The sequence below is a fragment of the Chaetodon auriga genome, chromosome 24, assembly GCF_051107435.1.
Source record: "Chaetodon auriga isolate fChaAug3 chromosome 24, fChaAug3.hap1, whole genome shotgun sequence".
NCBI lineage: Eukaryota > Metazoa > Chordata > Actinopteri > Chaetodontiformes > Chaetodontidae > Chaetodon > Chaetodon auriga.
Window position 1 is genome coordinate 17,631,138 of NC_135097.1, and position 27,557 is coordinate 17,658,694.

Below are 27,557 nucleotides of genomic sequence, written 5' to 3' on the forward strand. Positions count from 1 at the left end.
TAGGGATATTTTCACATCTGAGCTAACTGGTAACATAGTATAAATTATTATTGCGATGATTGCTTAACAATTAGTGGCCTGAATTTGGATTGGGATTCTGCACGTCCTGCTGGACCAGTGCAAAAGTTGGGGAGGAGGTGGTTTAAACTTTACTGCGGGTGGTCAAAAAAAATTTTGTGGGATGAAAATTATTTTTTTGTGTGTAAGCCAATGATCACATTGTCTTGAAATAACCACTGGTTTATTAAGAGTAAACACCACGTGAACAGACATTTAGAAAGTCCTCTTACATGGCTGTGGACTAGACTGAACCTGAGGACGCTTGTTGGCGTTACCATGTAAACATATACAAGGTACAGTGGCTACTAATGACCAAACAGGACAATTATTTAGCCAGATGATCAACAAAAAATCAAATCAAAGTGTTTAAATGCACAGGAGAACATAATTTTGCTAAGATATTACCTATAGGTATGCATTAGAGGACTGCATTGGGAATGGGATCCTGCAGGTCCTGCAGGACTCAAAGCAAATCTCACAGAAGTGGGCAGTTTAAACTTTGCAGCAGGTGGGAGCGGGAGGTCTGGAACACAAATTGTGGGAGTGGGTAGTAAGTCCAGTGGGAGTGGGCAGGAGCGCAATTAAGACAACAGTCCTGCGCACGGCTCTACTTCCAGGTTCATACACACAAGTGAAAAATCCCTCCCCAAATGAGAGAATATGTTTTGGAAGAATGCTGTTCATCCCTTGATTACAGTTCCACATACTTGGGGAATCTTTGACAAGGAGTGCTGAAGCTTTTCTAGAGGGTCACTGTGGATCAACACCTTACTAAACTGCCAACTGGAATTATGTTTGAGGTGTCCTGATTTTAACAGACAGGTGTCGGTCGTGCAGAAAACAGTACTGTCCTTGTCCATGGTATAATCCACAGTATTCTGTTCATGTCTAGACAAAAACCTACAGATTAGTTTCCAACCTTCTCTGAAAACTCATCAGGGAATACTATTTTTCAAAAGGACTTTGTCAGCTAATATTAGTGATGGTTAACACATATAACAATATATTTCTGTTAATTTTAACACAGTTATTTTCATTCTACCCTTTCTGTCTATGTGAGCTGAAGCCAGTAGTAAACTGCACTATAGTCTGTTGAACATTTTCAGGCATTAGCATTTTGTTTGGCATTATGCTGGCATCTGCAAAAGTAAGCCTAGGTTTCACTTAGATCTTCAGAAGTTATTAATTTCTGTTAAAATTTTTTTGCAGCATTTAAGTGAAATAAACACTAATTAGTACTTTATTACTAAAAAGTAAATTAGTAACACACACACACACACACACACACACACACATATATAGTATATATACACACACACACACACACACACACACACAGTGAAAGATTTGAAACAAAAAGACTAAAGCTAAGACATAAATTTTACCATAAAGAAGGATAAATTGTCAGCCAATTGGTGACTGAGCATGTTCATTTCACTAACAGGCTTTGTTTGTTGTTTCTGCAGAGACTGGTTGTTGATGTTCTATGGTAATACAAGTTAACAGATGCAGCCATCAACATTAGAGTGATGGGATCTGTAAATTGCCCTTATTTGATCCTGAACTATTCCTTTCATTCTAACGTAGACACAACTTGTCTGTGAAGTTTCAATAAAGTGCCTTCAGAGTTGTGCAGATTTAGTAACTCAACTCAGCTTGCGAACATATTTAGAAGGTCCATATTTACAGAGAGAACAGAGATGAAAGGTTTGAGATGCCCTTAGGGTACTTAAATCTTTTCTTCAAAGAAAAGCGTTTGCATGTTGACTGTGTATAGATTTTAGGTTACATCAGTGCTACCGGTGTGAGAAAGCTCCCCCAAGTTCATCATTCTTATTCTACCCTCCCATGCCATACGACATACAGGGGGTGGACATGATCAATCAAAAACACCTGTAATGATTGTGATAAAACTTGAATTCAAGGTCAGCTAATAAGGTGATGGTAAAACTCTATGGTCACTTTTGAGGTTATAGTTTGCAGTGTTGTTGCATTGGACTGCATTATGGCCCAGTCACATCAACATTTATAACAGCTATGTCTTGGACCAAAATTTCTTCCAATGGAATTGCAGGACTCTGGATTCAATTGCTGTGGCTTTCATAGAGAGTTAAACTTAGGTTAATTCTGTCCAGATCACACTGTTAACCATTTGTAAACCATCTGGGTCTCTATTTTTAAATAATAATTGATGAACTTTATGATTGGTTATGTTTTGCACGTATCAATCATGGATCTGGTCAAAACTTTTTGACCCATGAGGACCTCTCTCTTAATGGTGTTCAGGTTATTTACTTCTCCCTCTTTGTATTTATTGGGGCCACTAAATATTAATGTTATTAATATCAGCACACTTAAAAACTATGGCTTTACAAATGGAACTTAAAAATAACTGTAAAGTTATATCAGTTATATCTCTGACACCAAGTGAATACTAGAATCATTACAAATGTACTTTTCGTCACAGACCTATTGTAGCTGATTACATGATGTGCTAATGATGATTTGTCCACACTCTGTTTGTGGATTGTTAAATCAAACTTGCTGCAATCTTAGAAATTTAGTTGTTCTGCTTTGTAGTAACTACATTTTGTTTGCTTGGTTTCTGTCTCCTCAATGCAGAGGGTTGTGTTTTTCTGTTAAATGTAATTGAGTTGTGTCCATTCCTTGCTCTCTAGACCTTTATCTTCATTCCTTTCTGGCTCCTTCATCTTCTACTCCTTTCCGTCCACCTTCTGTAATTAGATGATGTCTGACTCCACCACACATTGCTCGGTGTACTCCTTCACCAGCTCCACACTCAGGGTGTTATGGCAGAATTCGGCCATGGGCTTCCAGAGTGGTGGATCCAGGAACATCTGACACATCACGTGACCCTTCAGGGTGGCAGTGTGGCACTGCAGGTGGCACAAGAACTGCTGCCGAGCCAGGTCCAGGTCTTTACCGAACATGTCAATGTTCAGGTAATACCTCATAAGAAAAAAAGAGTATCATTTGAATGAATTTGAACAAGGATTTATTTCTTTCTGAAATCGAATAACTCTTAAATGTTATGAGCATCTTAAAGTAATTATGTGCAGGATCTAATAAATTAACAATGCTGGACCCTAATGGTGCAATCAAACAATTCTATGGTAGACAGTAGTGCACACCACCACAATGATTAAATAAATAAAGGACAGTTACCAGTCATCTCCAATGGGCACCCTGAAAGGGAAGGTACAGAGGCTGGCCACAGTGGGGCTGGACAGATCATCCACCATCCAGTCGATATCCTTCTTTAGTAGGATGGCCATGTTGCTTGGCAAAGGCTTGAATGGCTGCCAGTCTTGAATGATGGTGGCATTAGGAAGGACCCCCTGCATCAGGTCAGTGGTCAGATACAGCCGATGGATAGCTGTATGGTCAAGACGCACCGGAAGAGAGTTGGAGGAGGAAGTTGACAAGGAGGATTGGATGTCTCCACCCAGACCAAGCTCAGACAGACGGAGCTTGAGGTCTTCAGCTCTGAAGCGCACAAGCAGAATACCCTGTAGAGAAGGAAGCCACTGTCTGAGCTGACAAAGAACTGCAACCCCACGGACTGTATGCAAGACTTTTTGCATTTTACTTGAAGCAATAACAATAGCCATTGAGCATAATCACAGATCCAAACAAAGAAAGAACCTTTAGTCTGCTTTTGTTACCGGTACCTGCTTGGTTATGATGCGATACTTCTGGAAATCCTTGGGTCCAAGCTGATCATCACGGGTCAAGCGGGTTACTTTGACCTCTGGGTACTTGGATTTCACCAGCTCAGAGCAAAAGCGCAGCAGAACTCCTGCCACACCCTTGCCCCTTTCCTGTGGGGCAACACGGAGACCTTCCACCAGCATGGTCTCCCCATCGTCGATCACGCAAACCGACTCTAGAGCAATCTGCCAAGCAAAAAAAAGTACGAATGATGACATTGACATGGTTGTTTTTAGAACTGTATGCCATTCCTGTAGCATGGCTGAAAAAATCCCATTTCTCTTAGCTGTTTTGGAAATTTGGGAAACAGGAACATATTAATCAGCACACGGAGCACTGTCTGCTGTTCATTTGTTTCAGCTAATGACACTCCAGTGGCAGCTATTGGCACTCTTGTGGCACCTAGTGGTACTCTTGTGGCACCTAGTGGTACTCTTGTGGCAGCTAGTGGCAATCCTGTCACAGCTAGTTTTCTGTTCCTCTTTATTTAGCTCCATGGGCAAAATCATAACCTCCATGGTGGAAATAATTACATAAAAAGAATGGAAAGGAAAAAATACGATAGATTCATGGCTGTTGACCCAACAACAAACCATGCACAGAAATTTGGCCCCACCCTATTTGACAGCATGTCGGGGAGGCATATCTGAGCCGCAAAACAAGTGCCACTTACCTGCCACAGGCTGCCACTGCAGTACCACTACCTGCCAGTGTGAAGATCTGCAGTCTCCCCTCCTTTTCCGCATTGCGCCCCTGTGTTTTCCTCTCCTTTTGTCCCCTGTCTGTCTCTCCCTTGTCTGTCATGTCTGAGTCTGTGTCTCTGCAGGGCATGGCCAACAGGTTGGGCCAAGCCTCCTGTCTTCCTGAGCACAGCTGCACTTAATCAATCAGAAAAGCACCAGTATTCGTCGAAACATCAGTCTACCTCCATGGTAACGACTAAAACCAAGTACTTTTTGTCTTGTTTTTGCTTTTGTCTGCCACCTGCCTTCCTGACTAATTTTGTGTATGTGCTCAGGTGCCAAATCCTCACCTGTCCTCATCTGCGCCCTGTCAGTCTGTTCCCTCTTAAGACACTGGGTCTGACACATCTGGATCTTGCACAATTCCCTGATCATTCATTAAAACTGTTAACTTTTTATCTGCCTGCTGTGACATTTTGTATGTATGCATTGTGAATAAGTGCAATTAAATATGTACAATAAGGTGAAAGTTAAACAAGTAACCATTAATTTGCAGTGGGATCACATCATAGAGTGTACTGTATGCTTAGGTTGCCTTATTACCACTTGCGAATTGATCTTGTTTTCACCTTGTGAGTGCGTGTGTCTTTGTGTGCTTCTACACACTAAAAAAACAAGTAACTAGAAGCACACAGATAAATTTCCTGACTTCCTAATAGACTTTTTGCCTATTCTGAACCAAAGAACTTTAAAGTGTTTTCATACTATCAATCTAACTTACCACTTTTCCCTGTTTGCGAGCCAATATGACAGTGCGGTTGGCCTCCTGCAGCCAGCTGGTGTATCTAGTGGGCAGGTAGTCAAGGCCTCCATAGATGTCCTGGCTCATAGCCATGATCTCATCGAAGTCCTCCTCAGTGGCCACAGTGAACTGAAGGCCTGCCTGGGACAGGGCCTCTGGAAGCTGGGGCATAGTCAGGCTGGTATCAATCTTCATCTTGAAAGAACTGATGAGATACAAAGTGGAGTAGAGATTATTGTCGATTGTATTTATTAAATGTCTCAGAGCAGGGTGTCATTCTCAACCAGTAAAAGTGACACACAACTTTTCCAGCTTCACAGCATGGAAGTTAAAACATTTAAGAATTTTCTTAAACCAGGATTGAGGAGAACTCAAGAGCTGTCCTAACATAGGAGTTTCTGACATATGGAAAATGCTGGGTGATACAGAAATACAGATACAATGGTGTGATACAATGTAAAGAATAATCAAATTAGTGGCTCTGGTCACAGAGAAGATACATTACAAATGCATCAGTATCACGGTATCATAATTGGATGTATAATCCAAGCCATGTGTGTTCAGAGGGCATGAATGAAACATACTGTCAGCAGTCCATGAAAGCAGAGAAGTAGAAGTAGTAAAGCATAACCAGAGTTTTTATTTTAGGGAAAGCATGTCTCCATTTAGTATATGGGAGCTTCTAAAAGAGTAACTTCACCCTGGCTAACGATCCTTCTTGTGCTGCCATCAAGTAGTTGCTGCAGGCTCTTTTCATACCGTTTAACGGACAACACTTCACACTGCAACACCGTGCAACTGTGATGCCAGGAGGAGCCACCTTATCACAGCCTCCACACTCAGTTCTGCATCTATCAATCTCGAGCAACTCTGGAGCAGCATGGTGATTACAGTGCCACGACATGTTGTGACATGCTATAATGGACTCTATAGACTTAAAGGGTGTTAAAGGCCATTCACTGCACCCATGTCATGCCAACACCAACTTTGGCAGTGACAACACACTCACCACGGTAGCCCACATTACCAGCTCTGTATTAGGTTGCACTCTGTGAAATTTCAGATGGATGGAAAGAGAAGAACATTCAATAGGACCAATCCTTGAGAGTGGGTGAGAGTTTAGGAGTGATATCTATTTGAGAGCAGTTTCGACATAGGGTAATACTGATTATTTCTGCAACATTAATTTTGAAAATTGGACTTGTTTCATAAATTTGCAAAATACAGGCATCCAAGGCAGAAGCCTAAGCCTTAACTTACCAAGTCATAAGGCAATAATTATTATGTTACCAATCGCATGTGCACCTTCCAAGGTTTTGGTTAAAAGATTTGTAAGAGCCAACATCTACTTAAAACTGAAAAAGATATCGGATTGATGGGAATGAAATTGGCACAGAAATTAATGAGCAGCACAGACAAGAGGAGAAACACACAGCTGACAAAACATCACCATAAACTCAACTACTGACTACCACTCTACATCAACAGAAACACCATCATGGTTCCAAAATACTGACAAAAGGGTAACCAAACACAGATGACTGCCAGGAGAGATAAATGTAAGTATAGAAAAAAAAATGCAGGGGATAGTAGAAGAATGGACCAGAGACAGAATGCAAGAAACAACAAAACTAAACCACAGATAAGACAGTTTGAAGAGAATTGGAGGCAGAACAGAAAGACAGAAAGATGGGACACAGATAAATGACAACAGACACAGGAAGTGAGAAAATGGCACCTATCTTGATACACATCTTACCTATAAATCCTGTAAATCGGTACACTGATACCCTCTGATACTCACTCCACATTACAAACACTGGTATTTATCCATGAGTTGATTTAATGATTCATGGAATCAAATAGGCAAGATAAAATGGAAAAAGCTGAAACCAAAATTGTTTCATCAAACAATTATGCCTTATGTCACCCATAATACTGTTACTTGATCCTGATAAGGTACATGGATACATAAGACACTGCTTTTGTGTTAGATTCAATGAAATGAATACACAAAACTCTACCAGTGCAGCAGTGAACACTTGAGGAAGTGTTGCGAGTGTTGTGAGTGCAAACAGAACTAATATTGAATATTAAATAATATTAAACAAAATGACCAACATTGACCCTTAGAAAATGCAGGTGCCAGGTGTTAGGGCTCTGCACTTCGGAAAACAAAAACAAGATGCTCATTCTTATCAATATTTTTGCATTTAATTAAGTTGGGACACAATGCATTAACACATGATGTGTACAGTGTGCTCAAATAAAATATAACAAGCTTGAGCAAAAAGAAAACATGCAACATAATATAAGAAGCCACACAAAAGAGAAGTGATTCATTATGATAAGATACAACAATATGAAAACAAGATAGGTACATGATAACATAAAATAACATATAGTTAGGGCTGGGTTTGAAATCTCAATAGTTTTTGAATGTTGACCAAATTTTATTAATAGTTATGAACAATGTCAAGTACTGAAAGTCCGCACTGATTTAAAATTTTTTGATTGAAAAAACTTAATTTTGTTAATATGATTCCATATTTTCTGTCAGCAAAACCATTCTGATTAATGTTTTGCTGACGCAAAATACGGAATTCACCTGCCAATTATGAGTTTCCCACATGGGGGATTTACATATATTCATATGAAGGAGCTCAGAGAGGGACATGAAACAGTAGTAGGGACTAAAAGTACTTAAGACTGTAAAACAGAGCGTACCAGTCTGAGTTCTGCCTGGATTGACAACAATATAGCTTTCAATGCAAAATGCATTGATTCCTGAATGTCTAGCACTCTAAAAGGTCAATAAGACATGAGCTTATCTGAATCTCAATATCAGTGCCATCATACATATAGCACTTGGCATAGAACATAACCATGGTCACACTCGCATTAAATTTTTCACACGACTCCCAACCCGACATGGATGTAGGACCCTAAAATAGAAAAATTGAAAAATGCAGATTTTGCTCTGTGTCTCTCTGCCATACCGGCTGTGAACACAATGCCCCACTGATTACGGACACACACTTTGGAAAGAAATTCCCCCCTTTCAGCCCTAACGCTAACCTCAGTTCTAATTGCTCCCTTGGAGAGAATAAAGTCTATCTATCAATGAAGCATCAAAGAAAGTATATATGAATAACTACAATTATTCTCCCAATGGTAGTATGGCATACCCTGTACTAAGGCAACACACTATTCCCACTGCTTGTCTGCATGGGCTTTAACAATGCCAGTTCATTATTATCAAGAATTGAACTACAATAACCTCCTCTTCTGCATGGTCTTCATCTCCCAAATTGTGGATGGAGGGTTGCGAGACAGAGGATTACTGGGACTGAATGGGGTTGAACTAACAGAATGGCTTCACAGACACAGGGTAGCTTTATACTTTTCCACAATTGCATGAAGGTCAAGAAGCAGGAAAGACAGAAAGAGTAGGACTGCACTGAAATGCCACATCAACAGAAAGAATTAGAGCCAAGCCATCAACATGTAAGACATACCAGTCCTCACATATCCATCTATATAGTACAGCAGCCAAAGTGGGACAGCTGCAAACATCAAGACCTGCAAGCTCCTAACAAAGCAAGAAAGAAAGATTCCACCTGGAGTCCATCACCAGCTGTGCAACTCCAGGAAAGAGGAGACTATCAGGACTAGTGTCCTGAGCTAAATACAAACCAACAATGAGTGCATCTATATTGTGCCTTCCAAAGATGAACTGTTATCCCAGAAAGCAGCAGAAAAGGGCTGTGGAAGAGCAAGGAGAGAAAGACGAATTTAGAGTTACCCACTGGCAGATGAAGTGGGGCTGACGTTGGAAAATCCTGTCAGGGATTGGAAGAGGCTGGACTCAAGTCACTGAAAATGAAAGCACAAGCCAGGAACAGGGTCCAGGAGGACCCAAGGTGCAGACTGCACGATGACTCTGCATACAGTGGCATGACCAAGTTCAAGAAATCAAGTTGGGGAAAATACAGCATACTCCCCAAAATAGTCAGCAGAAGAAAGAGTTTGAGAATGCTAGAGCAGCCACAAGTGACATCAGCATCAAAATGAAAGAAGATGAGAGGTTGAAGAAATTCCAGGGATTCAAAGAAAAGCGAAAAAATTAGCAAAGTGAAAGGCAAAAGTGTCTCCAGTGATGGAGGGCGCACTTAGGGATGTTACTCGACGTAGAAATGCTTCAGCAGACAGCAGAAACCATGTGCAGATTCTCCAGAAAAGTTTAAATAACTGCAAAGAATTGCACAGAATTGCCATATGCTAAATCCTCTTGTTGAGAATCCAAGTTTGGGGAGGACAAACATCAGTCATACTGTATGTGAGATTGCACTAGTTTCACAAAGGTGAATGAGGAGTCTGTCTAACAGCAGTCTGAACATGGCTTGTCATGCTTGCTCCCTTTGAGTCTCCCTCAACTCTCTCATCTGACATACACACCACATTAAAACTCCAAGGGGTGAGCTTGGAAAAGGGTTGTGAAAGAGGATCAATCATTTCTCAAGTTCAGTATATTATGTGTCAAGCCATGAGTAAAATATTCACACTAATGCAATACTAATTGGTCCATTTCTCGAGTCCAATTTATCTACAAAAAAGCCGGACGGCTTAGATATGTTTGTCAACCCCAAAAAAGTGGCAAAATAATAAAAGTTGAAATGTTTTGAAAATTACCTTTATTTCAAGATCTCGCATCCGTAACATTTTAAAACACAGACTTTACCTCCAATTTGAGAGTTCATGAGACATGTCTACAGGCTATGCCAGTGAAATAACAATAATGTGTTAGCATTAATCAAGTCTTAGAGCCTGTCCACACTGGACACAGTCCACTGTCACAATGCTTAAACCTTAAATCAGTACAGTAGTCTACACCTGCACCACAACTAGCTGCATGTTACTTGTACTTCAACTCTATTCCATGAGTGTATCTATGTAACAATTTGCCTGTCAGCACTATACAAGCACTTCCAAGTGTACTGTCATACTGTTCTGTACTTACTGAGTGAATGAAGAACAAGAGCATGCTATTGTTTTGCATATGTGGATAACACACAGCACATCTGTTCCATCAGACTTGCTTGAAAACAACTTCAAATTCTTGTTGAAAAATGTCTGGTGTAGACAGGATCAGGTGAACCAGGAACCCTCTAAGATACACTTTTTAGAGGGATACTGAAAAGCTCAAAACCTACAGAATGTAAAGATCCATCTCTGTATATTAAATGGATAAAATCTGTAATTTGTAATAATAATAATAATAATAATAATAATTGCATGAAGACTTTTACAAAAATGTGGACACATTTAACATAGTCTCAAGGGCATTATTCCATGTTCATTCTTCATTACTGTGGCTGTATTTTGTTACTGAAAGCCTTCTAACCGTTCTTGGTGTCCTGTTAGTTTGTGATTGTGCTGTGTTCATTTCAGCACTGTCTTTTGATGCCATTAAGAGAGGGGATTAGAGGTCCTTTAGGGAAGTTGGTTGGTTTGCAGAGGCTAACACAGAAATGCTAGACATGTTCCAATAATCTATCAATGGGCCATGTGAGCTGTAAGGGCATTTGTAGTGAAAACACTGTCTGGTCACAGCAGACACACACACACACATACACACTGTGGACACTGGTATTTTTCCATCATGCTTTGATGCTTTGAAATGAGGTGTCAGGCGTGGCTGGGTAGCCTGGTCCTGCCAATGAGAGCGATGCTGTTTGTTTTTGTGTTTCTGTCTCCCACTCTCTCACACACACTCATTGATTCATTCTTCTCCTATTCACTCTCTCATGCTCTTGCTTCCTTCCTCTTCTGGGCTGGCAGTGTACTCCAAACAAAATGGAATTTGGCACATTTGCAAAGACTGTTGAACTGCCATCAAATACGCCACTGCGAGCAAATGACAGTATGCTCACTGCAGATTGGGGTCTCGTCATTTAATGATGCCCATACCAGATGGGAGAGCTTTAGGCTTACACACACTGTGTTTAGACAGAGGTAAGAATAAGGTTTGTTGCATACCCACATTTTTTGGTTGGAGGGCTGTATGAGACTACCACAGTTGCCTAAAGCTCCCCTACAACTACACACTTGACACAAAATTCTATCACCAATGATAACAAAAACAACTAAGGATCAAAAATTATCTATTATAAAATCTTGATTCCAAAAAGTTGGGATGCTGTGTAAAACATCAATAAAACTAATGTGATAATTTGCTAATCCCTTTTGACATCATCATGTTCAATTGAAAACAGTACAAAGACAATACATTTAATGTGGCCCCTCATCAGCTCCAGTGATTTTTGTAAATATCTGCTTATTCTGAAACACATTTCAAACAAGTTGGCACAGGGGCAACACCAGACTGGAAAAGTTGTGGAATGCTCCAAAAGCCCCTGTTTAGAACATTCCACAGGTTCATTGGTAGCAGGTGATTGGGTATGAAAGGAGCGTCCTCGAAAGGCTCAGTCATTCACAAGCAAGGATGGAGCGAGGTTCACCACTTTGTGAACACACTGGGTAAAGGAGGTTACTGCATGGTGTCGGGAGCACTTTGTAAAACTATTGTCGGTAAACACAGTTTGTTTGTGAATGATTGAATTCTTTTTTTAATTTTATGTTTTACTGAGTGGCCCAACATTTTTGGAATCAGGGTTGTAGCTAAGCACGCAAAGAGAGATCGATTGGTATTATAGCAACTACAAATCAAAGTCAAATGTGGCGCATATTCCTCATGAACACAACAAATTTTGTTTTATTTGGAATATGCTGCCAGCTTTTTCTTGCCACACTTCCACACAGAATAGATAGGACCATCATACTGAAAAGAACAGGTCTCTTGAGCACCTGAATAATACAAAACCAAGGGAACACACCATGTCTTCAGTAGATTATCCTGTTGGTCAAGTGATGAGAACATGGACACCAAAATCATTCATGTCTCCCGGGTAGATCCTTGGCTCCAGTGCTTCGTGCCAGTAGGCTCCATGCTGACGCAAACACATAAGCATACCACTCTGTTGTGCGATAGCAGGATCCATGTCATTTTTCCCACGCAGCCAAGCCTATACATGAAACAAACCATTGACACACAGGCACCAGAAAATGATTAGTTGGTAAATCTGTCAATCAATCACTCTGTGCTTGTTGCCATGAAAATAAGAAAACTGTGCGATATACTTCGACATCTTCAACTACACTGGTTCAATTTGTGTATGTTTAATTATGCATTAAACATGCATATTCACAGAATTGCAGCAAATCCACCTGTTTCTATGCATCATGCCCCAATATTCAAGTGATATTCTGCAGTTATTGAAAGAAGGTTTTTGACATTTTCACATTTCATTGAGGTGTATTTGCTTTAATTACATAAAATCAAAACCACTACTGACATCTTCTGACGTCTTTCGTAATGTATTTTGCTCTGATTATTAACTAAGGTAATGGCATTGTACCACAGCTTACTGTTACAATGTCAATCCCAAAAAGTATTGTTGCAGCAGAGTCCCTCAACAGACAACTTAATGGCTAGAATCTGAGTAGCAGCTAGTATAAACTTCTAAACATGATATTTTTGTAGTTTGGATTATGTTTTATGTATATTTCCCAAATAACATGATCTGAATGACTCTCTATAACAAAAGCTAAATAATGCCTAGTGGGCAGGCAATCTGAAACCCATGACTTCTAATATCTGTGTTGGACTTACCATCACAAACTTTGTATCTAATACAGTTTTACAGCAATCTTTTAAAATGTACCAGATGGATTATTATTTTTGAATTTTCAAAACTGCCTGAAAGTCATCGGTGTGACAAGAAGTTAACTGCATGTAGCTTACTGACCTGTCACACACACTATTATATATTAGCATTTAAACATCGGGCTCTATCTCCTAAAATGCCCTTGTGGAATGATGTAGAAAGAAATCTTAATCTTCACACACTGAGAAGTACAATGCAGCCATTCATTAAAGCAATATGGATTACTCCATTGCCAGGCATTATAAAGACAGAGGTCATGGTTAATGGCAGCCTTTAGATTTGCTGGTAGCGAACCACTTACAGGTGAAACCCACTGTAAAGAGATTTCTACAAAAGGAAATCTTCTTTAAAATTTAATCTTGAATAGCATGAAACTCAGTGAGCACAAACTTTTAAGCTCATTCTTTCTAAGAAATTCAGTGTAGATAAAACAATATGCAGTAAATTCCAAAGAAAATGACCTTAATGTATCCAAGGAGGTGTGTCTGGCTGTGTGAGTGACAGTCGTTCAGGTTGTCACATCAGACCAACCGAGAAAAATTGTTGAATAACAATTGGACCGCTCAATCCCTCACAAACTGGGTTGAGCACATGCATTTGGCGGGTGCCAGTTGCTATCTCTCTGTATGTTACCAAAATGTTGGCAGACACTTTTATTATGCCTTGATTTTCCATAGAATAGGTGATGTATTTAATGGAAGTGTGTAACATATTTAGTTGCTGATCTGACATAAAATTGTACTGAAAAAACAAGGGGTGAGGCAGACAGTACTTCTGCCTAACTGAAGGGGGCTTGCATGAGCCCACAGGTTCCTGCTTGTTCTTGCTGTTGCTTTTTGTCTTCGCAGAGATGTCAAGCACCAGCTTGATACGCTAGCTAAAAAATCAGTAAGCCAAGTGCACTGCAGCATTTTATTTTTATTTTTTTGGTCTGCCAAAAATGGAAGATTGTATATGAAAGCTTAAAATTTTCTCAAAACTGGAAGTGTTAAAATAATGGAAGACCAATGCTGGAGCTAAAAGGTTTCCTTCAAATGACTTGACAGAAGATACCTCGCTCTTTTCAAATGGAGTGGTACACCCAAAAAGACTGTTTGACTGTGCTACAAGAAACCACCTGTAATGTTTTCCTGCCTTTTGTTCTCAATGTGTGACGATGTCTGGATGAAAACGAGAATTTAAGACTTAAAAAATTTACCGAGAAAGATTAACTACTCACATTCAAAGCCAGATTGCTTTAAGAAGTTTTGGAACCTCAAGGATAGTTTGGCTTTCAACGAACAGCAGAGACTAAATATTCTATAAATTTATCTATATAGTTATATAAATATAAATAAATATATCTAGATATTTATATAAATATATAGATCGGAGATCTTTTCCAGAGGGATCGGCGAATGGATTTCATTTACAAGTAAAGGTAAGACCATGCGTACACTGCAGTATACCGTGGTATGCTAAAAAAAAAAAAAAAAAAAAAAAAAGTTTTGCAATCTTATCAAAAATGGGATGAGGCTAAGAAAAACCAATCCAATATTTAAATTTAAGAGTAAATTTTGACCTTAAATAAAATATTCTTTTGTTATTGTTATCTTTTTGTTGAACAGCCTATACTAAAAATTGATCAAAGCATCAGAATGAAAGGTTTTTAAAAACAAGTGAATATTTGGTTTTAAATTCACATATTTGTTTTTTTGCAGTCATTTTTTTTAAACTGATTGAAAAATCCCTTCATCTAAATTATCAATATACTAACCATTACTGTTGCATTAGGCTTTGACAGAAGCCTTGGATTACCAGAGAAGTAAAGAATTATTTAAAGGGATACGGTGTTATCCCTGCACATCTGTCAGAATTTGGTAACCTATGATAACCTCCCTATTAAACATAGGAAAAGATACACAGCATGTAATGCTCTTTTATGCAATATATGTGTTTCTGTCACTGCACCAAATAGTCCACTGTCTACATGGATTTAGTGTTGTAGAAGTGATGTGTAACACAAAAATGAAAATATTGTTGTATGTAAGTGCATTAAAATATTTCAGGTTTGAGTCCAACTGATTAACTGTCACTCTCCAATATGTGTTGAAATGTTAAACTGCTACTGCCATTGTCCAGTTTTCAGACAAAGTATCAATAAAGTTTGTTCCTATGGAATGCAGTTATCTTGCTTTAGGGGATTCAGGAGCACTTACACTCCAGAGACGGTATTTTTGAAACTGCTGAAAGGAACATGAAGATATTCTTAACCTGAAACTTTATGAAAAAAGTTCTTTCTCATTATTCTTTTGACTTCGAATAATGCTTAAATTTAAAGTCACTATGTGTGGGATCTGACCTTTCTTTTACTTTGGTGACATCTGGTAGTACAATCAAGCTGCACCCCATCCCCATGCACCAACCCCACCAACTCTCCAACCAACTGCCAGCCAAACACATGCACACACACAAAAACATAAAAAGTCGACATGCCATAGTTGTTGGAGCTGGCTAGTAGTCTGTCTAGGTCGTATGCCTGGAATAGACAGAAACTACACTATTCGACAGACATGGATAGTGAAAGACAACCAATTCCGCATTTAGGACACCTCACAAGAAGCCAATGGGAATACTACGCGTCCGAATCTTTTATCTTCCCTTGACTAGTCTGACAAAGTGTTTACAGTGGGCTCCAAGTCACCATGGTAGTTGACATTCCAGATCCCACAAATCCATCTGTGGCTCCTGCAGAATCACCTTTGGACACCATGCAGGTTGTGAAAGATTGCAAGCTAATATTGGTTTGTCTCTGGAGCCCGAAGGCCATGACCATAGGGAAGGATGTGTGGTCTTGTCCAAGTATGAGATGGCTGCAGTAAAGACATAAGTGAGGGTGGACATTTCAAGAATGTTTTGGAATTGTACAAAGACAAGCAGTTAGTAAGGTACTGCCATTTGGACAGACATCATCTCTTATGTAATATAAATTGAGATATCTCCAAGTACACTGTGGAGGAATGCAATTGCAGCAGAGATGACAGCTGTTAAACACCATGTTTAGCCATTGGGGAAATGCAGTTGGTCAATGTAGACAGTTCGAGACCAATCAGCCAAGAATCTGCATGACAAACAATCACTTTCCCAACAGCTCCACACATTGTTGTTAGGTTTGTAGTATTTCAAACTGCCCCCTTTAATCATCGAGGAAGAAAGACGTGCAGTTCGGTATTTTTTCCTGTTATATTTGGATTATAGTGAGTGAGTGAGTGAGAAAGCTTTGATAACTACAAAAAATAATAATGAAGCTGGATAGAAATGTTTCCACAATAACTGGTGAAATGAAATAATATGTAAAAGACTCAAAAAAAATGTTTTCTTCATTTTTATTTTTAGAGAGCATACGGTTTTAATGCTCATTCACAGTTCTTTTCACAAAGACTGGATCCATTCTTCATGGAAAAAACATGGTCTGTGCCTTTGGCTGGTAACAGACCAGCCAGGGGAAGAATGAACAGCAAAGGAGATAAGGGAGCTGTGTTTTTCCTAGAAATAAAGAAAGATGTATTATGCTATGAATTTTGACATTTGTGTGTAATCAACTACCAAATAATAATAATAACTATTAACAATTTATTACTTACCTTGGCAATCACTCTATGGTCCGTCAACTGGCATCTGAGGAACCATGACCCCACTCTTTGAAGCACTGCTTTCTCCAGGCACTCACTGAACTACTTCAGCAAATGTGTTTAATGGTTTAAGATGCCACCTTTACACTGTAGCATTGGTCATAAATAATGCGCTCTGAGGCACTATGCATAATTCAGAATAGGGTAGTGTAGGTTTACCAGTTGCTGCAGTTGCTTTCTTGTAAGCTGTGATCCCCATGACAAGATGTTATACCACATTCCTCAGAGTCACAAACCACAACAGTAATGCTGGAAATAATATTGTGTGCAATTTTCTTTCCATGCCTTTTTTCTGTTTCTGTGTTATTACATTTTCCTTTTATTTAATGTTTTGTGTCACAAAAAATAAAAATAATTGCAATAATAATAAAATTTGATGTGATTGGACAACAAAATGATATATATAATGTGTTTAAAGACTTAAGAGTTATTAATGGAATAGGTGTAAAATAATTCCTTATTTGTAAGCTGCTGTTTCCTGTGAGCTGTGACATGATTGTTAAGGAGAAGTTCTATAGTGGTGTCAGCCAAATGCAAATTAACAGCTCTTGGAGTCCATCTGAAATTAAACTATATGCTTCTTTTCTGCATTAACCCCTAATGCTGTGGCTGGGAGCTGCTTTGCCTTGGAGCTTGAGGTTTAGCTCTGAGAGGTGCTTGGTACTATCCACCATGAAGGCCAAATCACAAACCCTGACAGGTTTTCCCTTCATCTCCATTAATTCTTCAAGAAAAACTGACAGTTTAGAGCAATTTTACTTTGTCCCGTGCTAGCAGTTCCACAGCAGCAAGAAGGCACTCCTCAGAAATGCTGCTTCTGAATGAGATTTTAGCTTCTTAAAAATTAGCTCGCTCTCCACAAAACTTGCCTGCATAACACTGTCTCTGTCAGAATACGTTCTAGTGAAAGTTGCTTGTTGGGCATCCAAACTCTGCTGAAGAACATTAACTTTATCCAAGTGCATTTGTCCTTGCAGGTCATCCAGTTTAGCATATTCCAAGTTGTAATGATGCTCAAAAGATGATGCATGATGCATTGACATGACATTATCAACGGCTATATGCACGTTGCATTCAGGGACCACTCAGAAGTACATTTTAATCTATTACTTTATCACTGAGAGGACGAGGTTTTCAAGACCGGGGGACCCAGCGGGGAATGCTAGCTGGCAGGGATTGGTGGTAGGATGGGCACCAGAACTGGAACTGGGCGAGCAGGCAACAGAAGCAGGCTTGGTGAACACGGCTGGAGCACGAGCAACCACAGCCTCCAACACCAATGGAGGACAGCTTGACAACAGGGAATGCAGTACTAAGGTGGTTTACAGCAGCTCCGACCAGGACTCTGACCAGGATGACAAAGACACGGTGGGTTCAGGCAGGGACAGGAGCAGCATGAAGTGGGAGAGCAGCAAGAGGAAGGAGCACACCTCCGGAGGCCTGAGTTGGGGTTAAGGAAGGGTCAGTCCTGAGGCCCCAGGAGCCAAACCCAGGAAGAAAACCACCTTGGTTAGCCAACTGCCAGCCATGCAGTTCTTGTGGGATTACTTTGTAAGTGTACATCATTGTGATTGTGTTGATAAGTGTGCAAATATTTGTTTTAGTAAAGATTTGTGTTTCACTGTGCTACATTACAGAGAACTACAAAACTCTAACTGTGAACAGTCTTTCTGCTGAGAAACATTCTTTCTCAGTCCTAGGGCTCAAACCATTTTCTGATTCCCCCGAAAATGCATATTTAGGTTGTCAAAATAATATCATGATTGTCAGTCCAGCTCTAATTAAAGGAATACTTCAACATTTTGAAAAATATGCTGATTTGCTCCCTTGCAGTTGCACAACAAGATTGATTCTACTCTCATATCTTTCCATTTAATATGAAACTACAACAAGCAGCCAGTTAGCTTAGCTTAGCACAAAGACTGGAAACAGCTTGCCTGGCTTTGTCCATGGATAAAAAGTGCAAGAGTGGCTCATTGGTCTCTGTGGCACAGAGGAATAAAATCTGTCAGACTTTGGATACACATACTTGTTGGTATGATCAAATCATTGTTGGTTTTGGTCTGCACAAGAGATTTGTTGATCTTGTGAATATACAGAATATCACCATTACCTATTATTTTAGCTAGACTCAGTTTCATTGTCAGATTTAGGACAGAATTATTTTGAGTACAACAACACACTGCTGCGAGCAGAGATTGATCCTGTTCATCCTGCCGCACTGCTGTTATTTGCCCGGGTCATCATCATGCACAAATACTAAGTAGAAATACTTTCTAAAAATAATTTAAGTGCATAAATGTATGTCATGCCATGTAACTGCAACTTTGTAAACCAGGTTTTCTTAAAACTGGGCATCCTGTTGACATGGCATTTCACAAAGCTGGATTCTGCCACATGACAAATTCGTGTACAAATAAATGCAGTGAATGCTGGCAGCTCAAAGCACTCCTGCTGTAAGATCAATGAGGGTCACAGGGAGGAGAGGATGGCTGTGGGGGATGGGTGATGGGATTATGTGTTTGTCATTACACCCACAGATAGCTGTGGGTGTAATAAATATGATAAAACAGTGGAAGGGAGAGTTAAGAGAACAAAAATGACAGCTTTGTGTTTTGTACTTTTGTGTCAACTCTGTCGAATTTCAGAAAGAGACAGCGACTGAGGCAATGCACGCACGCACACACACACACACACACACACACACACACACACACACACACACACACACGTTAGGTTTTCATCAATTCTGGGGACGTTACATAGACTTAGATTTATTTCGTGGAGACTTGCCCTAACCATAACCACTACTTGCCTTACCCTAACCCAAACCTTAACCTTAACCTGTCCCTAACTTTATCTGAACCTTAACACAAGTCTTCACCATAAAATGTAATGATTTACATTATGGGGACCTGCATTTTGTCCCCACAAGTATGGCAAGTCCCCACATGTGAGTAATAAATGAGCCAGCACACACACAGACACACACACACACACACACACACACACACACACACACACACACGTACACACACACACACACACACACACACACACACACACACACACACGGACTAAGCCCTATTTGACTTTGCAGCAGTTCATCATGAATAAGGCCAATCTGCAAACAATGAAAGCGCAGGTGGACAACATCATCCTCCACCACCTCTCCTGGTCTCATTCTAGATTTCTCCAAACCCTCCAACTCCTCCTAGCCTCCTCTTGACCCTTCACCTCTTCCTTGCCTCCTTCTATTTTAGTCCAAACCCTCCTAACTTCCTCCTAGCCTCATTCTTCAGCTCCTCTTAACACCCCCACCCCCTCTTCTTCTTTCCAGCCTCCCTATCACACCCCTCCTCCTGCTTCTCTTCTGCTCCCCTAAATCTTCTTTCTCTTTTCCTCCTCGGCTGGCCTCCCCTCTTAACAGCAGCACCCATACAGTCATTAATCTCCAATGTCCCTTCAGTGTGTGTGTGTGTGTGTGTGTGTGTGTGTGTGTGTGTGTGTGAGACAATCATTTATTAAACAATATCTTTCCACCATTTGTGGGTCCTCATTCTTGGAGACTTTTCTCTTTTTTTCAGCAAAGCAGAACATAAATCGCTCTTTTGTGTAACTTATATATCAGTCACCACTAACATATTAACACACTCTCCTTTCAGACTTTTAAAGCACAAAGTGAAAGAAAGTCTTTTTTTTATGGCTCTCCTATTGAGCTTCTCATCATGATGTTCAGTGACTCTGGCAATTCTTGGCAGTCTTGACAACTGATTCTGTCCCCCATGTGTTTGTCACGTAAAGCCGTAGGAGATGCTTTCAACTTAATTTCAGTCATTAGGAATTTATTTCCTCCAAAACACATTAAACACATTACAATGTTCTAAATAAACATGAAAATCTGCAGCTGTCAATGCACAAATGTGGGTGAGTGGCATCACCTAAACTTTTTGTCTTTCTATATTTCTTTTTTGTTTGTTTGTTTTTTATAATGACTGCTATATCACAGTACTACAAAAATAAAAGGGATACTCCACTCAAAACGAAAATCATTCAACCCCTTTTCACCCTATTAGCAACTTAAGGGAACACATCTTATGAAAGAGAAAATAGTTTTAAAAACGGGTGTGTTTACTGGGTCCAAATAAGAATGATAATACGGTATGTGAGTGAGTTTTGGAAGGAGGAGCCTGTTGCATATGGCAGCAGCAGACACACGTACCGACAAAACACGCAGCAGAGGGGGCTTTCGTCCAACAACAAACCAGCTGAGCTTGTGTTGCAGTATAAGTGTGGAGATAACGTTAGCTTTGTCCATGTGACACTGCACAAAAGGCAAAGTGAAAAAAATGTTTCCCACGTCCAGCCTTCTACTCTGGCTATTAAATTAGCTTCAAATGAGGCTTAACTTTCACACAGTTTCTCTCGAATGTCCCTCAATACACCAGCATTGCTCTTGCGTGTGGGTCTACAATAGAGGCTACAAGCCAAATTAGCTGCAGAACAAGCTAATGCCAAATTCAACATTCTAACAATCAAAATAAGAAGTAAAGCAACAAAAAATGGCCAAAATAGAGGTTTTAAATTTGAGGATGGTATCGATGCAACCATGAAATTCAGTTTAGAAGTGAATCCTGCTCTGTACTGTACATTGAAGCAGTAAAATGATCAGAGCACATATACTGTATAGCCTAAAAGGCTTCCAATTGTGAGGACATTTGCATCAAGTTAATCCACTGGGTCTTCACTTCCTGGGTGGGTGGGAGGAGATGAAGACTTTTGTGTTGGTTGTAGCAGCAACAAGCAGATTGCTCGTAATTTGACCTTCCACATCGTCTTGTTGAATTGGTATTATAGCAAGGAAAATAGCAGTTAGCAGATACAGTAGATACATGCGTAGCCCTCTACCTGCATGTTATCGCAGCCACAGTGAAGCACATTATTGTTAATATGCAACAACATTTACAGTAATGACAGGATTGCAAAATCCATGTTGTGACAGAACGTGACACCTGGGACAGTGAAGAAACTGGTATACCACCCACCCCTGATGTCTTTTCCTTGATGCAATATGACTCCCACCTTTTCAAAAGTAATTTTCCAAAATATGTGATCCCATATCTGAGCAGATACTGTACTGTACTGTTTACTTCAGTTGAGATATTTCTTCAACTGCAGCCGAATGGCCAAAAACACGTTTGTGTGTGCAAGACCTAACAACTAACCACATTCAGCATAAGAATGGGTTGGATTTCACCCAAACACATGGAAGCATCAGTCAGATTATCAACAACACACATAAACTACACCCAAGGTAACAGGTACAGAACCATATCCCCAATTCCTGTCTACATAAACATCCACTGATGTTTATCCTGCCCCTGTTTGCATGGGGAGAGAGAGACAGAGGGACTGGACTGTGTGAGTTAATGTGTTGACAAAAGTGGAAAGAATAGGATGTCCATGTTGTGCTTTCCTATTTTTTCTCTCCCTTCCATGATTAATACAATAATGCCTCCATGCTTTCAATTCCAAATACCAAACTGTCAAAAGACATCAGATCACATCCAAACCTGTCTCCCTCTCGCCCCATCTCTCTCTCTCCCTACAACAGCCATACAAGCTGTGACAACTGAAAGTATTTTGAGAGTCACTATGTAAAAAAAGAGAGGGGCTTATCATGTACTTTGATGATAATGATAACGATAATGAGGGTGGTGTTGATGATGTTGATGATGGGGGTGGGGGGTGGGGGGGGGGACATCACTATCCCCCCTGCCCCATCACTATCTGAAGCTGCACTATAATCAGAAGTTTTTATTAACAATGGATTGAATTACTATTTGCAGTGTGTGGAAGGAGTCACTCATAGTGACGACCCAGGTTTTTGAGACCTGTTGAGTTGTGATACTGCAAATGTAAAACGGTTGTGTTTTTCCTAAATTAGGGAGGTGGCAAGTGCAAACTTCGATTGATCAAAAGACAGAATAAGAGCCAGTTTGAAAAGTACCAAATTTAGCTTTAAATTAATCAGATGAACATATGACAAATGACTAATTTGCCATATCAATTTTATAAGTGATAATTTGTGAGATGCTTTCAGCTTGTTTGCTGATTGCATGATTGATGCCTTTTCCCTACAGACACTATGCCTCCCAAATTACTGTTGCAGCCTACATGCAAATTGAACCAAATATTCTGAACTCTTGTATCTGTACACTTTTCTTTAGAGATGATTATCACTGAGCCAGACCCATTTTCAAAAACTAAGTATGCTTTACATGTAGAAGAAGAATTATCCTGGCAATCTTGGTCCTATCCCTTCACTTTGTGCACTCTCATGTAGTCTAGTGTGTCTCATTTCTATTTGGGATGAAGGGGTAGTAGTGGTTATCTGGAGTCCAGATGGACCGCCAAATGGAGCGTTTCCACATGAATAGTCAAATCAAGTGAAGAATTTTCCCAGAATGCATTGTTACTGGGGCTGAGGAATGGCTAGAATGTGTACAAATGTAGCCTAAACATCTTTATATTATGTAAAAAAAAAAAAAAAAAAAGTCAGATCTTGGAATGTCTTCTGTATATGTAGTGGTTTACAGTATTTTACTAATTGTTCATGATGAGTACCAAACAATTTCTTTATATTTTGTCAACAGGAGATACCATCGAGCACTGACCCGAACCACTGCAGCCCCTTCAAAACTCTGATACCTACAGTAGTTTCTGTTGTCCTATACTGCAACTGGCATCCCAATTCAGAGTTAGAAATCTACCACTGTTCCTTGTACACTAACTCCATACCAAAGGGCCATTACCCAATCAAGAGCACTTTGAGACAAGCGATAAGGTTACAGGATAGGGCCCATGTCTGTTAATTTCACACGAGTCTTCCTTACATTCTTAGAAGGTAAAACTACACCGAAGAGTCGGTCTAGGTTCTCGTTTTGCAGAAGCATTTGTGGGTCTGATCTAATCACTTTGAATGCATTCTTCTTCTTTTAGTAAAATTTAGTCAGAGGTCCTTACATGCAATTTACAAGCATATGTACAGGTGCCTCTATGGCTAACATTTCCACCAATACTGTGGCTAACTGTGTGCATTGTTGGCCATTATTTGTGGTGGCATGGCTCTAAGGATGACAGCGTTTGTTGGGTTGTCACACTCTGAGTGCAGAGTGAATTATTTCTACAACTATTGGATGCACTGGCAAGAATCTCTGTGGTTTCCAGACAATGAATTCCAATGACTTTAGTGATTTGTTAGTGATAACACTGGATTTTAGTCACAGTGGACTGCAGGCAATGCTGCTTTTGCAGCCATTTTAGCAACACTTTGTTGACAGGTCTTCTCCTTCTCACTACAAAATCTCATGCTAATTACAAATAGAGTACATCAACAGTTCCCTGTTGGTTGCGTGTAATGTATGGGTGAAAACTGGTAAATACAGTAGCTCCCTTATGACATCAATCCCAATCTGAGAGGTTCAGAATCATGTTTTGGCAAGAGGTAGTAAAAATTAAGCCCTAGTGTCTGTCAAAGACTGGTTTGAAAAAGAGAACTCTAAATAAACATCCCTGATAGCTGCATACTGCATCCTCATCTTCAGCTGCCATAAAGTCTTTGTGGTTTGTTGTCAAAATTCGGTATAGTTGTGAGTGATAATGCAGGCCTTTGAGAGTTGGAGCCCAAGTTTCTTCAGTTTATATTACAAATGTTACAATCACTCCGATGAAAAGCAAGCTCACACAGCCTAAACTGCCTTACACCACCGTAAGGTCAGGTAATGTTACATCAGTAAATGAAATATCCAGGGAATAGGCTGTGTTTGTCTTCTGTCCTCTGTAGCTGTCCACTATTTTCAATATGTCAAAGGTAATGGGTTACAAACCAATTTAAATTTCAGTAATTGTAATTGCATCATCTAATTTGAAAAGGTCATTAGTTACATTTCTACCTACCACCAAAAATAGTGGAATTACTCCCAAAACACATTGACATTGACATTGACATTAATGAATGGAAATTAATATATCTTCTATAGTAACACGGAAGGGCCAAATCCAACTAATAGGTACCAATCTGGGGGGTCTGAATCATGTTCAGGAAGGATGGGACACAGGTTAATCCCTGGTGTCTGGTTTAAAAAGAGGAGCCCTGAAGACACTGCATTATTGCGAATGGCTGCAGACCTCATGCCATCAGTGGGTAGGTGTTTCTGTTATTTTCAGCCCTGATCAACATCTGACTATATAAAAACATCAACAACGTTGGTTAGATCTTGAAACAATTCATGAATTAGTTGAGAAAATTAAGCAACAACAGCCCTAATTTAAATGCACTGGTATATTTTGCAGAATCAGATCATGCCCTGCTCCATCCCACAGACTGCATGTTGCTGTGTTCAATGGGAATCTTTGACATAATCTTTAGGGATATTTTGAGGGGCATATTTCACTATTTTCTGATTTGTCACAGATTAGATTATTAAAGCATTTATCTGAAAAATAACCAACACATTAATCTAGAGCTCAAATTAACAACGTTGATTATCATTAAATCTTAGTTATTTTATCCAAAAAACCTGAGGAAGATGCCCATCACAATTCCCCTGAGTCCAGGGGTTGGTTTTGTCCAGTCAACAGTCCAAAACCAGGACAATTACGTTATGTATTGTGTCGCAGAGATATCTACTGAAGTTTGCATGCTAAATGGTTAGCCCTGTCACATGATATCATTTTGTGCCTCAAGAGGCCAATAGTACAGACCCGTAGTTTCAGCTGAGAGATGTACGTGAGCAGCAATTTTGCTACGTTTCACAAGCTCTCTTAACTTATTTAGTCTAATAAATAAAATAAACTCAAAAAGGAAAGGAATAAAGGAAATATTCTTAAAACAATGTTCCTTATTAAACAGAAAAATACAACCGTACACCTTCTGAATTCGAGTTTTTCTCCTCTACCGAACTAAAATTAGCTTCATTGCAAGTTAACTAATTGTAAAACACACTTCATTCAAACTTGACAGAAGCAAAATAAAACTCACCAAACCCCGCCTTGTCTTTCCACTGTTACAACAATCACTAACTCTGGTTAGGTCTCCGAGTTAGATGTGAAAATATTCCAACTCTAGATGCAGCTTTTCCACGCTGGTGATGATCAACCTTCCTCTTCTGTCCCAGCATGCCGTGTGTTCATTGTCCCCAGAGACAGACTCGTGGTCAGAGCCGCTGATGACGTCAGTAGTGTTTTCTCTGCCACCAGACCAGGCTTCATGGGTCTCAGAGGCAGTGCTCGGTCCTGACCCAGTGGTATTCACTGGAAGGCTGCTGAGCCCGGTTCCATTGCCTGCATGTAATCACCAACAATCCCCCGGGGTTCCGAGCTCTAGGAAGGGGAGACTCTGGTCCACCAATAGGGCCACTAGGAACCTCTGACAGGTGGCCAATTCTTACACATCGTAACCTTAATTTACACTGATATTAAACAGAGAAAAGATGAAAATACTCATGTTTACACAGCTGGTGCTATCTAATTTCTGGCATTTTGGCTTGAATGATTAATCAACTTGTTTCAATTCCACAATCAAAAATTAGTTGATTGACAAATCGACTAACCATTCCAGCCCTAGATTAATCAAAAATGAAAATAACCATCATTAGTTGCAACTAACAACAGCTGTTAAATCGTGACTAAGTACGTGCCAGAACCCAAAAAATAGCCTCTGACCCCACTCTAAGATGTTGTGGATCCAGTTAAGCCTGACTGACAGGTTTGGAAATATCACAAATGGCTGCAGACTGCATCCTCATCGTCACCTGCCATTGAATGAGGTGTTTCTGTTATTTTGACCAAATTTCCCGAAACAAGAAATGTTATCCAACACACACTACAGCTTCAATGACCACCCCTCTAACACAGCCAAAATAAATACAAACAGATTAACAAAACCTGAATATTACAACCTCTTAAAATGAGTATTAGAAATGTGTTTGGTTTTTTTTCAATGTATTACAAGTGCAATATTATATTTGACTTTTTAAATGTGTTTTGAGTTCAATTAGTTTGTGCATATTCTCATCTATGTCGTATTACAGGACTAGGTCAGCGGATACAATGGATGAATTGGACGAAATTGAATTTGACCATAATGACCTTAATGGCATGTTATAAGGCATTCCATGTTTAGCAACGTTCAAATGGCATCGTGAAAAACTGCCTCCTAATAAAACCTTCATGATGGTAACGCGAAAAGATTTTTTTCAAGGTTTAAGCTTCATATTCTGCAGTGCGTGTCGTCATTAGTGATGGGTAACCACCGCGACAACAGAAAGGATGAAAAAGAGTCTAATATATCCGACAAGGTCACTATCCTGCCACTACTGAGAAGCCTGCAAGCCATTTTAATAATATTATATAACATCTTTGGAGATTAAAATCAAACAATATCATAAAAATCCAATACGTCATAATGAGCACGGCGGGCCTACTAAGCACCATCCAACACCGCACGCGCTCCATTGCCCTTATAGAGATGTTATAGGCTGGTAATTTTCCTTCAGACAACCTATAGGACAGCACTGAGCCATCCGTTATCTAACCGGCAGCCGCTCTCCAGCCGTCTGCTCTGCGGGGCTTACCGCGGATGATGGCTGCGGCGGTGTCCTTGGTGTCCTGGTCGGAGGAGACAGGATGGGAGACGGTATCACAGCTGATGCACGAGCTGCACAGTTCCGTTGTCGTGATGAATGAAAGACCGATAGACCGGCTCTGTCGATGATCCACTGAAGACTCAACCCGAACCACAAGCCCCGCCCCTCCCAGT

The 27,557-nt window shown here is 40.0% G+C and overlaps 1 protein-coding gene across 2 annotated transcripts; it reads right to left on the reverse strand.

Annotated features, from left to right (window-relative positions):
• Positions 1-198: 198 nt before the first annotated feature.
• Positions 199-27,557, reverse strand: nat16 (N-acetyltransferase 16). 2 transcript variants are annotated; one of them, XM_076724906.1, is made up of 6 exons: positions 27,373-27,511; positions 12,174-12,362; positions 5,257-5,482; positions 3,753-3,977; positions 3,247-3,590; positions 199-3,030 (listed from the first exon to the last, which is right to left on the reverse strand). In XM_076724906.1, the coding sequence occupies exons 2-6, from the start codon at positions 12,230-12,232 to the stop codon at positions 2,802-2,804; spliced, it is 1,083 nt and encodes a 360-aa protein (XP_076581021.1). In that variant the 5' UTR covers positions 12,233-12,362; positions 27,373-27,511; the 3' UTR covers positions 199-2,801. The 2 variants fall into 2 exon arrangements, with proteins under 2 accessions (XP_076581021.1, XP_076581022.1); XM_076724907.1 differs by lacking the exon at positions 12,174-12,362 and having other exon boundaries at positions 27,373-27,557.